At 55.5% G+C, this 14,286-nt stretch overlaps 1 protein-coding gene across 1 annotated transcript in view; it reads left to right on the plus strand.

Moving 5' to 3' along the window:
• Positions 1–14,286, plus strand: part of LOC122120802 (engulfment and cell motility protein 1-like) — a 124,011-nt gene that overhangs the window by 37,539 nt on the left and 72,186 nt on the right. Inside the window, 1 exon segment of the mRNA XM_042695027.1 lies at positions 827–996. Within this exon segment, the coding sequence (XP_042550961.1) occupies positions 827–996 (170 nt within the window).

The following is a 14,286-nucleotide window of genomic DNA, read 5'->3' on the forward strand; positions in this document are numbered from 1 at the left end:
AGCTGTGACTCAAGTGGTATGGAACACGAGCTTTGAGCCAAAGCAGCTCAGGGATAGTGCCTGGACTCTGAGTTCATGCCCTAGGACTGGCACCAAAACAAACAAAACAAAAATGTAAAAACCAAAATTATTTAGAGCCCTGGACCTCTGCATATAATTAGAGACATGCTTCAAGGGCATGCTTTCTGGGACCTCACCCAGGCTTTGGACACAGGAAACCCTTGAGATGGCCTAGGCTTGTGTCTTAAAAAGCCACATAGGGTTCTAGTGTATGTACAGCCATTAAGATCATAGTGAGTTCTATAATAAAATAATTTTCAGTATTTTCTGTCTTATTCTTTAAATACATATGGGAAAAATATACACTTGGGAAAAATGGGAATGAAGCTCTCAGACATAATGTGTAGGCTGTGATTACTCAAAGTATTGGCTGAAGAGATGGGTACGAGGTCTGCACTTATGTGATTGCTTAACAAAGCAAGTAGCTTTTAGTTACTTCTAGATAAATGATTGGGCTTCAAAAGTAAATATCTGCCTCACCCCTTATCCTATCCCCCCCCCCCACCCTGATCAGTTTCTGGGTCTTCAGTGTTCTTCTGACCTCACTTTGCTTTTCTTTGAAACAGAAGGTGAAATGGATGGTCAGTGTGCTAGCCCTTACTCTCACACCTGTCCGTGAGAGACACAGGCTATCAGGTATTCTCACACACATTGTCCGCTTCTGGATGCCGAACTTTATTTTTCAGGGATGCTGTCATTTCTGTGATGTTGTAATTTTCCTTTTGAACACTGTCGTCTTTTTTATACCACCTCCACCCCCCATAAGGCTCAGAATGCCCAGCAGCTCCATGAACGCATCCAGTCGTCAAGTATAGATGCCAAGCTGGAGGCCCTGAAGGACTTGGCCAGCCTGTCCCGGGATCTCACGTTCGCCCAGGAATTCATCAACCTGGATGGCATCTCTCTCCTCACCCAGATGGTAGACAGCGGCACTGAGTAAGTAGCTGGTGTCCACCTGGTGTCCACACAGGCAGGTACACTGGCATGTACACTGGTGTTTCTTGCACTCCTTACTCCTACGTTTCTCAGTTTTGAAGAACAGAGTCTTGCCTAGATCAAGATACCATCCCTGGAATAATTTTTGGAAAAAGAAAATGGGTCAGGCACCAATGGCTCATGTGTATAGGCATAGCCTAGCTACTTAGGCAGCTGAGATCTGAGCATCATGATTTAGAGTTCAACCAGGAAGAAAAGTCTCTGAGACTCGTATTTCTAGTTAACCACCCAAACCCCCCAAAATGGAGCTGTAAACGTGGTACAGTGCTAGCCTTGAGCAAAAATGCCCAGGAAAATAGAGCCCAGGCCCTGAGTTCAAGTCCCAGGAAGAGCAAACACACAAAAATAAGGCAAAACACACTTTCATGAGAGGACATTGTGTGCCTTTTGATTTTTTTTCAATAAACTTTAATAAATAAGAGTAGATAAACAGGGGGTCTAGGTACTGAAGGGAGAGGATTAGTGATGAACAGGGCAGGTAGGGGTGTGGCAAGGGCTGCTCCAGGTGAAGGCTTCGTTGTGGCGTGGTGTGAAGAGGCCTTTGGCTGCTTGTTTGTGGTGAAGGCATTGGTCGTGCTGGCTTTGGTCTGGCCAGTGGCACTGGCGGAGTGCAGTCAGTAGATGTTAGCACAGCTGGGCTGGAGCTGGCCCCGCAGCTGCAAGAGGAGCAGAGCAGGTATAGAGCCCATGTTGGTGTCGGGACACGGCCCTGCCTGCTGCCTTGCAGACCGAGCTCTGCCCCCTGAGGCGGCCCACGGTGGATGGAGGTCCCTAAGGCATCCAACAACTGATGGTTCTGGGTCTTTCCCAGATGTCAGCCCTCCTGTCCACACACACACACACTGTGCTCCAGATCTGGCCCCCATATGCAACACACTCTCCTGTGCCCTTGTACAAGCCTGAGTTGCATGTGACTGTGGGAGTGCACTTGCATGCATGCACACTCGCTCAGGCACCTGGGCTCATGGGTGTAAGTAGGACTGGCTATCCCTTCCTTGGAAGGAACAGCTCCGGGGCCAGTGTCCCTCACCTGCAGCCTCTGCCTCAGTGGCCTCCAGATGATGCAACCAGAATGGGAGGTTGGGAGTTGGCATCTCCATAGGAGAGATGCATATGTCCAGGTGAAGGCAGGCCTTGCCACCGTGTGGTGGGGCAATGTAGTCAATGTGGTGCAGGCCTGAAAAGAGAGGAAGAAGGGTCAGGAGGCCAGCAAGAAGCTTAAGGAGGGAAAGAAGGGAGGCAGGGAGGAAGACAAGGGCATGACAAGTGGCCACTGTTGAGGCTGGGTGTGGCCCCCTGGAAACTTTGGGCCCTAGCATCTCCCCAGACAGCACCAAGCCCCACGCCTTGCAGGGCTGCTGGTTGGGCAGTTAGTGAGTAAGTGTGCCACAAGGTTTGTAGGAGGAGAGGGGATGGTGAGGCCAGGATTGCCTCCGAGTCTAGAGAGAGGGTTCCGGGTCTGGGGAGTCCTCCCGCCTGCCCCTGGGGAAGAAGGGAGAGGGCACAGTAGGTGACTCACAGGCCTTGGCTGGTCAGGGCGAACCACCACAGGGCTACGCAATGGCAGCGACAGCTGCATGCACGAGCACCCTGTGGTACAGCTCCCTATGGGCATCAGGAGCCGATCCTTCCGTCTATACGGACTGTGGCTGTGGAACCAGTTCCGGCTCAGCAAACCGAGGTAGGGGTGACAGTCAGCCACCAAGCACCTGGAGGAAACGGCAGTCAAAGAGGCCACAGCAGGCGGAGGGTCCTGGCAGTTCTTGCTACACACCCACCCTCCCAGCTGCCCGGGTCAGAGCCTGGATGAGCTGTGGCTTGCCCGTGGCAGCCAGTGCCTTGCAGGATGAGGCTCACCTGGTCACAGGCAGGGCCTCTTGACTGGAGCACAGTGCCTCCCTTGGTCCCGAAGACCCACGTCTGTGCAGAGGGGCCGGTGCCCGGTATTGAATCCCCTGCAAAGACGGTATCATCATGCACATTTGCCATAGGTTGTACAAATCCTCTCTGCTCCAGACCGGCATAATGTTTTCAGCCTGGGGAGATGCAGAGTTGTTTGGTTTTTCAAAGAAGCTGTAATCAACCTGCTCGAGGCTTGGGGGTGGGCTAGAACTCAGAACAAACTCCCTGCCGTAGGAAGGCATGGGAAAGGCAGGCATGTGTTCTCTCTCTGTCTCTACTTCTGTTTGTCTGTCTCTGTCGCTGTCTCTCTGTCTCTGTCTCAGTCTCAGTCTCTGTCTCACTGTCTCTCTCTCTCTCTCTCTGTCTTTCTCTGTCTCTCGAACACATATACCCACACCCAGCACACACATGTACTCCCACTCGCACACCGCTGGTCTAGCTGGAATCCTCATACACACACACACACACACACACACACACACACACACTCACTCACTCACTCACTCACTCACTCACTCACTCACACCGGGAGCCTGCAGCTGTAAGTGAGCACTTTGAGTTTGCTGAAAGTGAGCCTCCAGCCTGATGATGAATGGTGAAAGCACAGAGAAAGTGCAGAAGCTGTTAGGTCCCTGGCACAAGGGCTGAGAGGCAGTGGGTGAACCCAGGACCAGACAGGAGGGTAAATGTGACAGTTGGGCCAAAGCCCAAGAGCTACGTAGGTTCACATGTGGGCAGCGAGCCGCTTTCACGTGTGGTGAGTGTCAGAGTTGTGGGTAGGTGTGGTGTGGCTAGCGGGCATGGAGATGGGGGCCTGGATTACATTGGGTGCTGAACTGTTTGGCAGCAGTGTCCCTACCAAGGAAGTGCTGGGGCTGGAGGGTGACACGTGACTTTGTCCAAGCCCAGCCCAGTGTGAGTGTGTTGTGTGGGTTGGATGTCCTTGGAGGAACCGACATGCATCCACATGATTGACAAAGCCAGGGCCTGACAGTGATGCTGTATGTGATGGAGGTCCAGCTGCGGTTGTCCTGAATCATGTCCTGTATGCAGGTCTGCAAAGACAGGGATGGCCAGCAAGAGGCGAGCAAGAAGCATGAAGGTGAAAGTGGGAGGGAGAGAGGGACATGGTGTATGGCCAATGTCGGGGCTGTTTATGGCTGTTTATGGAAGCTTTAGGGACTAGGCACTTCCTGGACAGCAGCGGGCCCCATGGACCGGCAGGGCTGATGCCTGGCCAGTGAGTGTGCCAGTGTGTCCCAGGGCTTGCAGGAGGAGAGGTGATGGTGTGGCCAGAATTGGCTCCTAGAGAGAGGGTTCTGGGTCTGTGTAGACTGTCTGCCTGCCCCCCAAGGAGGAAGGATGAGGGGCCCAGTCCGGGACTCACCGGCCTTGGCTGGTCAGGGCTGATCAATGGCAACAGCTGCATCAGAGAGCATTCTCTGGGAGAGCTCCCGATGGGCCTTTGCAGCCCACATTGGCATCCATCTGGCCTGGGGCTAAGGCTCAGCAGCACCCAGCCAGCCACCGAGCACCTGAGGAAAAGGCAAAGGGGCCACAGCACAGTGAAGGTCCTCCAGTGCTTGCTACATACCCACCCTCCCGCCTGCCCAGGAAAGAGTCTCGATGAGCTGTGGCTTGCCCATGGCAGCCAGAGCCTTGCAGGATGATGCTCACCTGGTCACACTCACAGCCTCTTGCCTGGAGCACAGTGCTTCCATGGGGGCCACGGAGCCGCAGCTCTGCAGAAGCCCAGGTGTTGGGTCCACAAGCCCCTGGGAAGAAGTAATCCTTATTTGCCAGCTCCTAGAAGTTTCCTCCAGGCTCAGGACCAGCAGCCCGTTTTCAGTCTAGGGAGATACAGAATTGCTTGGATTTTCAAAAAAGACGGGAGAACCCCGCTGGAGGCTTGGGGGAGAGCTGGAGCTCAGAACAAACCCCACTGCCTTAGGAGGGCATGGGAAAAGCAGGCATGGGTTTTTTCTCTGTCCCTGTCCCTGTCCCTCCCTCTGTCTCTCTGTCTCTGTCCCTCCCTCTGTCTCTCTGTCTTTGTCTGTGTCTCTTTCTCTCTCCAACACATACACCTGCACACCAGCACACACGTGCACTCCTGCTCCCATACACACAGGCTAACTCGAATTCGAATCCACACACACACACACACACACACACACACACAAGACACTGGGAGCCTGCAATAGTGTGTGTGCCCTTTAAGTTGCTTGAATCAAGCCTCCCACATGAGGATGGGCAGGGAAAGCCTACCGAAGGTGCAGAAGCTGTTAGGTCCCTGGCACAAGGGCTGAGAGGTGGTGGGTGAGCCCAGGAGTAGGCAGGAGGGGACATGTGGCAATGCAGCCAAAGCCCAAGAGCTACCTAGGTGCACATGTGGGCAGCCAGCCGCTTTCTCGTGTGGTGAGTGTTAGAGTGGTTGGCAAGTGTGGCTAGGGGGCATGGAGCTGGATTACGTTGGGTGATGGACTGTTTGGCAGTGGTTTGTCCCTGCCAAGGCAGTACAGGGTCTGCAGTGGGAGCTATTGCTTTGTGGGGCTGGCAGAGACAGCCCTGCATGACTTTGTCCAAGCGCGGCCCAGTGTGAGTGTGATGTGTGGGCTAGATGTCCTTGGAGGAATGGACACACATGCACACTCACCCGGGTGACTGACCAACGCCTGCGCCTGATGGTCCGGGTGTATGTGACGGAGGTCCAGCTGGTGTCATCCTGGCCTAGGTCCCGTGAGGAGGCCTGCAAAGACAGGGGAGGCCACAGGGTCAGCAAGAAGCGTGAAGGTGAGGATGGGAGGGAGGGAGGGACATGGTGTGTGGCCGCTGTTGGGGCTGTTTGTGGCTGGGTGGAAGTGCTAGGGACCCGGCCCTCCCTGGACAGCAGTGAGCCCCATGATCTTGCAGGGTTGATGGCTCTTAGGCACTGGCAGGAGCGGGCAAATGAGAGGAGGGTGGGGACAGCTCAGGAATGTTTCCCTCCTAGACACCCGAGGCAAGGTGCCAAGAGAGAGGGCTCTGGTTCTGACAGGCCCCTGTGCGTTATCAGTCATCCCTATGCAGACCCCACGGAGGCCCACTGCTGCCCAGGCCTGAGCAGTCACACCCGGGCCTGGGCAGAAGAGGAAGGACTTGGAGTTGATCAGGGCACTCACGGTGTTAGTCGGAGGCTGGCTATGGCGAACCTCCCCAGGGCTGAGCAGAGGAAGCGGCGCCTTGGTGGAAGAGAAGCTGTCAGAGCTGTGGCCCTGAGAGTCTGGACCAGCCCATGAGCGGTGAACCTCCCCAGGACTGAGTGGAGGCGGTGGTTCATCCGTGGAATTGAGGCTGTCAGAGCTGTGGCCCCAACTGTCTGGACCGGCCCATGGGACAGCCATGTGGTCTCCACGGGGCAGGGCATCCCCTGGGCTCAGGGTACTCACAGTGGTGGGCTGGCCTCTGCGAACCTCTCCAGGACTGAGCAGCGGTGCCGCGGTCATGGGTAGCCCGTGAGAGCCCAGGCCTGGTCCGTGACGATCGGCCCGTACGCGGGCCATGTGGCGTTCAGGGCCCGACACATCCCGTGGGCTGTGTGATACGCTTGAGCGCCGCCGGCCGAATATTCTTGTTGGCGTGGCATGTGATCTGACCCAGCGTCTCAGGCGCTGCGGGGCGCTCTGAGCACGAGGAGCCTCGTGGCCACGTTCGGGGTGGTGGCCACGTTCAGGGTGTCTCCCACGGCCTCTAAGCCATGGACAACAGCAGCTAAACATAGTCGCCTTTCCCTCTGTGGAAGAGACGGCAAGAGGATACCGTCTCTTCAGTCGAGGGCAACTGGGCAACTGGGGTTCCGAGTTCTGTGGCTGTTGGTCACCAAGGAAGTGAGGTCACGTGACATGACAGGCCCTCCCCCATCCCCCCACTCAGCGATGCCCAGTCCCCATTGACTTCACCAACCCATAGGCCCCACGCCCTCTGACCTCTTGACCCTTTACGGCCTTTTGCCTTCATGAGCACACAGTCCCGGTGGGAGTCTGGGGGTTGAGGGGCGCGTGACCACCCTTCCCACCTGGCAGGCCGGTGTGCACCCAGGAGACCAAACAAGCTTTCCACTCCACATCTCCCTGGGAATCGGAAGGACCCTATACAAGGGGACATTGTGTTTCTACACTAATTCTGATTTTTTATTTTTTTTTTTGAGGGGGGTTCCTGTCGTGGGGCCTGATCTCTGGGCCTGGGCGCTGTCCCTCAGCTCTTCAGCTCAAGGCTAGCGCTCTACCACTTGAGCCACAGCGCCACTTCCGGCTTTTTTGCCTTTTTGGTTATGTGGTGCTGAGGAATTGAACCCAGGGCCTCATGTCCTTTGGATCAACGGGCTCTCCTTTTCTCTTTGCCCCTCATGCATCCCTGAACAAGACAGCTGCTGGTAGGCCTTTTGTGTGCTTCGGGCCCAAGGAATGGCGTTCCCAACATGTACCCTCCAGGGCAGTTCTCCCCACATTGGACCAGACAGCGGCTGGAGTAGGCCCTTCTTTGTGTGTGCACTCCTGTCCTCTGAAAGTCCATGCCACCCTGGGAGGATTGCTAGGCTTTCTCTTTTGTCTGGTGAGTTCTCTTCTCCCTTTCAATTCCCATTGGGACACAGAGACTTGTGACCTGAATCAGAGCCTATTAGAACTACTAAGAACATTAGGTCTACTAGCACTACTACTATAACTATTATTATTATTATTCCTCCTTCTACTACTACTACTACTACTACTACTACTACTACTACTCGGAGGGCAGATAAGGAGACACCAGGGAGTAAGGAATGAAGACAAGGGCAGATTGACAAGTCCCTTGGCTGCCATGAAGAAGCAGCAGAGGAGTGGGGAGGTCCTGTTAAGGGGAGAGGTTGAGGAATGTGCTTCCTAGTAGACAGTGCCAACTGCTTCGCCACCTGGGAAACCACTGGAAGCCACGGAGTGGAACTCTCTTTGTTTGTTTCATGAGAGGACATTGTGTGCCTTTTGATCTTTTTCAATAAACTTTAATAAATAAGAGTAGATAAACAGCTGGTCTAGGTACTGAAGGGAGAGGATTAGTGATGAACAGGGCAGGTAGGGGTGTGGCAAGGGCTGCTGCAGGTGAAGGCTTCGTTGTGGCGTGGTGTGAAGAGGCCTTTGGCTGCTTGTTTGTGGTGAAGGCATTGGTCGTGCTGGCTTTGGTCTGGCCAGTGGCACTGGCGGAGTGCAGTCAGCAGATGTTAGCACAGCTGGGCTGGAGCTGGCCCCGCAGCTGCAAGAGGAGCAGAGCAGGTAGAGAGCCCATGTTGGTGTCGGGACACGGCCCTGCCTGCTGCCTTGCAGACCGAGCTCTGCCCCCTGAGGCGGCCCACGGTGGATGGAGGTCCCTAAGGCATCCAACAACTGATGGTTCTGGGTCTTTCCCAGATGTCAGCCCTCCTGTCCACACACACACACACTGTGCTCCAGATCTGGCCCCCATATGCAACACACTCTCCTGTGCCCTTGTACAAGCCTGAGTTGCATGTGACTGTGGGAGTGCACTTGCATGCATGCACACTCGCTCAGGCACCTGGGCTCATGGGTGTAAGTAGGACTGGCTATCCCTTCCTTGGAAGGAACAGCTCCGGGGCCAGTGTCCCTCACCTGCAGCCTCTGCCTCAGTGGCCTCCAGATGATGCAACCAGAATGGGAGGTTGGGAGTTGGCATCTCCATAGGAGAGATGCATATGTCCAGGTGAAGGCAGGCCTTGCCACCGTGTGGTGGGGCAATGTAGTCAATGTGGTGCAGGCCTGAAAAGAGAGGAAGAAGGGTCAGGAGGCCAGCAAGAAGCTTAAGGAGGGAAAGAAGGGAGGCAGGGAGGAAGACAAGGGCATGACAAGTGGCCACTGTTGAGGCTGGGTGTGGCCCCCTGGAAACTTTGGGCCCTAGCATCTCCCCAGACAGCACCAAGCCCCACGCCTTGCAGGGCTGCTGGTTGGGCAGTTAGTGAGTAAGTGTGCCACAAGGTTTGTAGGAGGAGAGGGGATGGTGAGGCCAGGATTGCCTCCGAGTCTAGAGAGAGGGTTCCGGGTCTGGGGAGTCCTCCCGCCTGCCCCTGGGGAAGAAGGGAGAGGGCACAGTAGGTGACTCACAGGCCTTGGCTGGTCAGGGCGAACCACCACAGGGCTACGCAATGGCAGCGACAGCTGCATGCACGAGCACCCTGTGGTACAGCTCCCTATGGGCATCAGGAGCCGATCCTTCCGTCTATACGGACTGTGGCTGTGGAACCAGTTCCGGCTCAGCAAACCGAGGTAGGGGTGACAGTCAGCCACCAAGCACCTGGAGGAAACGGCAGTCAAAGAGGCCACAGCAGGCGGAGGGTCCTGGCAGTTCTTGCTACACACCCACCCTCCCAGCTGCCCGGGTCAGAGCCTGGATGAGCTGTGGCTTGCCCGTGGCAGCCAGTGCCTTGCAGGATGAGGCTCACCTGGTCACAGGCAGGGCCTCTTGACTGGAGCACAGTGCCTCCCTTGGTCCCGAAGACCCACGTCTGTGCAGAGGGGCCGGTGCCCGGTATTGAATCCCCTGCAAAGACGGTATCATCATGCACATTTGCCATAGGTTGTACAAATCCTCTCTGCTCCAGACCGGCATAATGTTTTCAGCCTGGGGAGATGCAGAGTTGTTTGGTTTTTCAAAGAAGCTGTAATCAACCTGCTCGAGGCTTGGGGGTGGGCTAGAACTCAGAACAAACTCCCTGCCGTAGGAAGGCATGGGAAAGGCAGGCATGTGTTCTCTCTCTGTCTCTACTTCTGTTTGTCTGTCTCTGTCGCTGTCTCTCTGTCTCTGTCTCAGTCTTAGTCTCTGTCTCACTGTCTCTCTCTCTCTCTCTCTGTCTTTCTCTGTCTCTCGAACACATATACCCACACCCAGCACACACATGTACTCCCACTCGCACACCGCTGGTCTAGCTGGAATCCTCATACACACACACACACACACACACACACACACACACACACACACTCACTCACTCACTCACTCACTCACTCACACCGGGAGCCTGCAGCTGTAAGTGAGCACTTTGAGTTTGCTGAAAGTGAGCCTCCAGCCTGATGATGAATGGTGAAAGCACAGAGAAAGTGCAGAAGCTGTTAGGTCCCTGGCACAAGGGCTGAGAGGCAGTGGGTGAACCCAGGACCAGACAGGAGGGTAAATGTGACAGTTGGGCCAAAGCCCAAGAGCTACGTAGGTTCACATGTGGGCAGCGAGCCGCTTTCACGTGTGGTGAGTGTCAGAGTTGTGGGTAGGTGTGGTGTGGCTAGCGGGCATGGAGATGGGGGCCTGGATTACATTGGGTGCTGAACTGTTTGGCAGCAGTGTCCCTACCAAGGAAGTGCTGGGGCTGGAGGGTGACACGTGACTTTGTCCAAGCCCAGCCCAGTGTGAGTGTGTTGTGTGGGTTGGATGTCCTTGGAGGAACCGACATGCATCCACATGATTGACAAAGCCAGGGCCTGACAGTGATGCTGTATGTGATGGAGGTCCAGCTGCGGTTGTCCTGAATCATGTCCTGTATGCAGGTCTGCAAAGACAGGGATGGCCAGCAAGAGGCGAGCAAGAAGCATGAAGGTGAAAGTGGGAGGGAGAGAGGGACATGGTGTATGGCCAATGTCGGGGCTGTTTATGGCTGTTTATGGAAGCTTTAGGGACTAGGCACTTCCTGGACAGCAGCGGGCCCCATGGACCGGCAGGGCTGATGCCTGGCCAGTGAGTGTGCCAGTGTGTCCCAGGGCTTGCAGGAGGAGAGGTGATGGTGTGGCCAGAATTGGCTCCTAGAGAGAGGGTTCTGGGTCTGTGTAGACTGTCTGCCTGCCCCCCAAGGAGGAAGGATGAGGGGCCCAGTCCGGGACTCACCGGCCTTGGCTGGTCAGGGCTGATCAATGGCAACAGCTGCATCAGAGAGCATTCTCTGGGAGAGCTCCCGATGGGCCTTTGCAGCCCACATTGGCATCCATCTGGCCTGGGGCTAAGGCTCAGCAGCACCCAGCCAGCCACCGAGCACCTGAGGAAAAGGCAAAGGGGCCACAGCACAGTGAAGGTCCTCCAGTGCTTGCTACATACCCACCCTCCCGCCTGCCCAGGAAAGAGTCTCGATGAGCTGTGGCTTGCCCATGGCAGCCAGAGCCTTGCAGGATGATGCTCACCTGGTCACACTCACAGCCTCTTGCCTGGAGCACAGTGCTTCCATGGGGGCCACGGAGCCGCAGCTCTGCAGAAGCCCAGGTGTTGGGTCCACAAGCCCCTGGGAAGAAGTAATCCTTATTTGCCAGCTCCTAGAAGTTTCCTCCAGGCTCAGGACCAGCAGCCCGTTTTCAGTCTAGGGAGATACAGAATTGCTTGGATTTTCAAAAAAGACGGGAGAACCCCGCTGGAGGCTTGGGGGAGAGCTGGAGCTCAGAACAAACCCCACTGCCTTAGGAGGGCATGGGAAAAGCAGGCATGGGTTTTTTCTCTGTCCCTGTCCCTGTCCCTCCCTCTGTCTCTCTGTCTCTGTCCCTCCCTCTGTCTCTCTGTCTTTGTCTGTGTCTCTTTCTCTCTCCAACACATACACCTGCACACCAGCACACACGTGCACTCCTGCTCCCATACACACAGGCTAACTCGAATTCGAATCCACACACACACACACACACACACACACACACACAAGACACTGGGAGCCTGCAATAGTGTGTGTGCCCTTTAAGTTGCTTGAATCAAGCCTCCCACATGAGGATGGGCAGGGAAAGCCTACCGAAGGTGCAGAAGCTGTTAGGTCCCTGGCACAAGGGCTGAGAGGTGGTGGGTGAGCCCAGGAGTAGGCAGGAGGGGACATGTGGCAATGCAGCCAAAGCCCAAGAGCTACCTAGGTGCACATGTGGGCAGCCAGCCGCTTTCTCGTGTGGTGAGTGTTAGAGTGGTTGGCAAGTGTGGCTAGGGGGCATGGAGCTGGATTACGTTGGGTGATGGACTGTTTGGCAGTGGTTTGTCCCTGCCAAGGCAGTACAGGGTCTGCAGTGGGAGCTATTGCTTTGTGGGGCTGGCAGAGACAGCCCTGCATGACTTTGTCCAAGCGCGGCCCAGTGTGAGTGTGATGTGTGGGCTAGATGTCCTTGGAGGAATGGACACACATGCACACTCACCCGGGTGACTGACCAACGCCTGCGCCTGATGGTCCGGGTGTATGTGACGGAGGTCCAGCTGGTGTCATCCTGGCCTAGGTCCCGTGAGGAGGCCTGCAAAGACAGGGGAGGCCACAGGGTCAGCAAGAAGCGTGAAGGTGAGGATGGGAGGGAGGGAGGGACATGGTGTGTGGCCGCTGTTGGGGCTGTTTGTGGCTGGGTGGAAGTGCTAGGGACCCGGCCCTCCCTGGACAGCAGTGAGCCCCATGATCTTGCAGGGTTGATGGCTCTTAGGCACTGGCAGGAGCGGGCAAATGAGAGGAGGGTGGGGACAGCTCAGGAATGTTTCCCTCCTAGACACCCGAGGCAAGGTGCCAAGAGAGAGGGCTCTGGTTCTGACAGGCCCCTGTGCGTTATCAGTCATCCCTATGCAGACCCCACGGAGGCCCACTGCTGCCCAGGCCTGAGCAGTCACACCCGGGCCTGGGCAGAAGAGGAAGGACTTGGAGTTGATCAGGGCACTCACGGTGTTAGTCGGAGGCTGGCTATGGCGAACCTCCCCAGGGCTGAGCAGAGGAAGCGGCGCCTTGGTGGAAGAGAAGCTGTCAGAGCTGTGGCCCTGAGAGTCTGGACCAGCCCATGAGCGGTGAACCTCCCCAGGACTGAGTGGAGGCGGTGGTTCATCCGTGGAATTGAGGCTGTCAGAGCTGTGGCCCCAACTGTCTGGACCGGCCCATGGGACAGCCATGTGGTCTCCACGGGGCAGGGCATCCCCTGGGCTCAGGGTACTCACAGTGGTGGGCTGGCCTCTGCGAACCTCTCCAGGACTGAGCAGCGGTGCCGCGGTCATGGGTAGCCCGTGAGAGCCCAGGCCTGGTCCGTGACGATCGGCCCGTACGCGGGCCATGTGGCGTTCAGGGCCCGACACATCCCGTGGGCTGTGTGATACGCTTGAGCGCCGCCGGCCGAATATTCTTGTTGGCGTGGCATGTGATCTGACCCAGCGTCTCAGGCGCTGCGGGGCGCTCTGAGCACGAGGAGCCTCGTGGCCACGTTCGGGGTGGTGGCCACGTTCAGGGTGTCTCCCACGGCCTCTAAGCCATGGACAACAGCAGCTAAACATAGTCGCCTTTCCCTCTGTGGAAGAGACGGCAAGAGGATACCGTCTCTTCAGTCGAGGGCAACTGGGCAACTGGGGTTCCGAGTTCTGTGGCTGTTGGTCACCAAGGAAGTGAGGTCACGTGACATGACAGGCCCTCCCCCATCCCCTCACTCAGCGATGCCCAGTCCCCATTGACCTCACCAACCCATAGGCCCCACGCCCTCTGACCTCTTGACCCTTTACGGCCTTTTGCCTTCATGAGCACACAGTTAGCATTGCAAGTGGGTGCATGAAGTCCTGTTTTTCAGGGACAGGCAGACAGACACAAGGCCAGATCTTTGGAAGTGTTACTGTTTTGCATTGTTGTCTTGGTTTTTCCCATCACACCGGGTTCCTGGGAAGGATCGTCTTACCTCTGCGTCTCCTTCAGTTCTTCCTTCACTGTTTTATATTAGTTCAAAGCCAAGCTGCTTTGGAGATGGGGGAAGGAGGAGCTGAGCCTCAGGTTACCTTTCCTGTCTTTTGCAGTCCTCAGAGATGGCTCATTTGATCCAAAGCGATTTATCACAACTTTTGTTCAGATGTAAAGAAAAAAAACAGAGAGATAGAATGAAAGATATTTTTTCTTATAAGGCAACCTGGCTTCTCAGTTAAATTAAATAGCAAGACTTTAATTTATTCCCAAGAACCCTTCGGAACAGACACCACAGATTCTAAATCACTCTTGCATTTGGAGAGGTCTTTAGTGAGGACTCCTGGCCCTGGGCATGCAGATTTCCATGTGGGAAGGAAGAGAATCCCTCTGCTGGCCAGTCTGTGGAAAAGTTTTCAGAACCATAGAGAAAACAGAGCTAGGATTTCCTCCCTTTAGTAATAATGAGACTGAGTGATTGCTTGCCTGCCTACTTGTCTTCACTCAAGGCTGTGTGTTTCCATATCTTTCTACAGTTATCCAGAGAGGCCACAATGCATAGAGCAATGATGGAGTAATTGGAAAATGTCCATCCCTGTGGTATTTGCTAGTTGCATTGTTATTTTTTTCTCCTGATATTGAGGCTAGAACTTGGGGTCTAGACTCTGTTCTGG

This window comes from Dipodomys spectabilis, unplaced genomic scaffold (genome assembly GCF_019054845.1).
Source record: "Dipodomys spectabilis isolate Male_0828 unplaced genomic scaffold, ASM1905484v1 ptg000178l, whole genome shotgun sequence".
NCBI lineage: Eukaryota > Metazoa > Chordata > Mammalia > Rodentia > Heteromyidae > Dipodomys > Dipodomys spectabilis.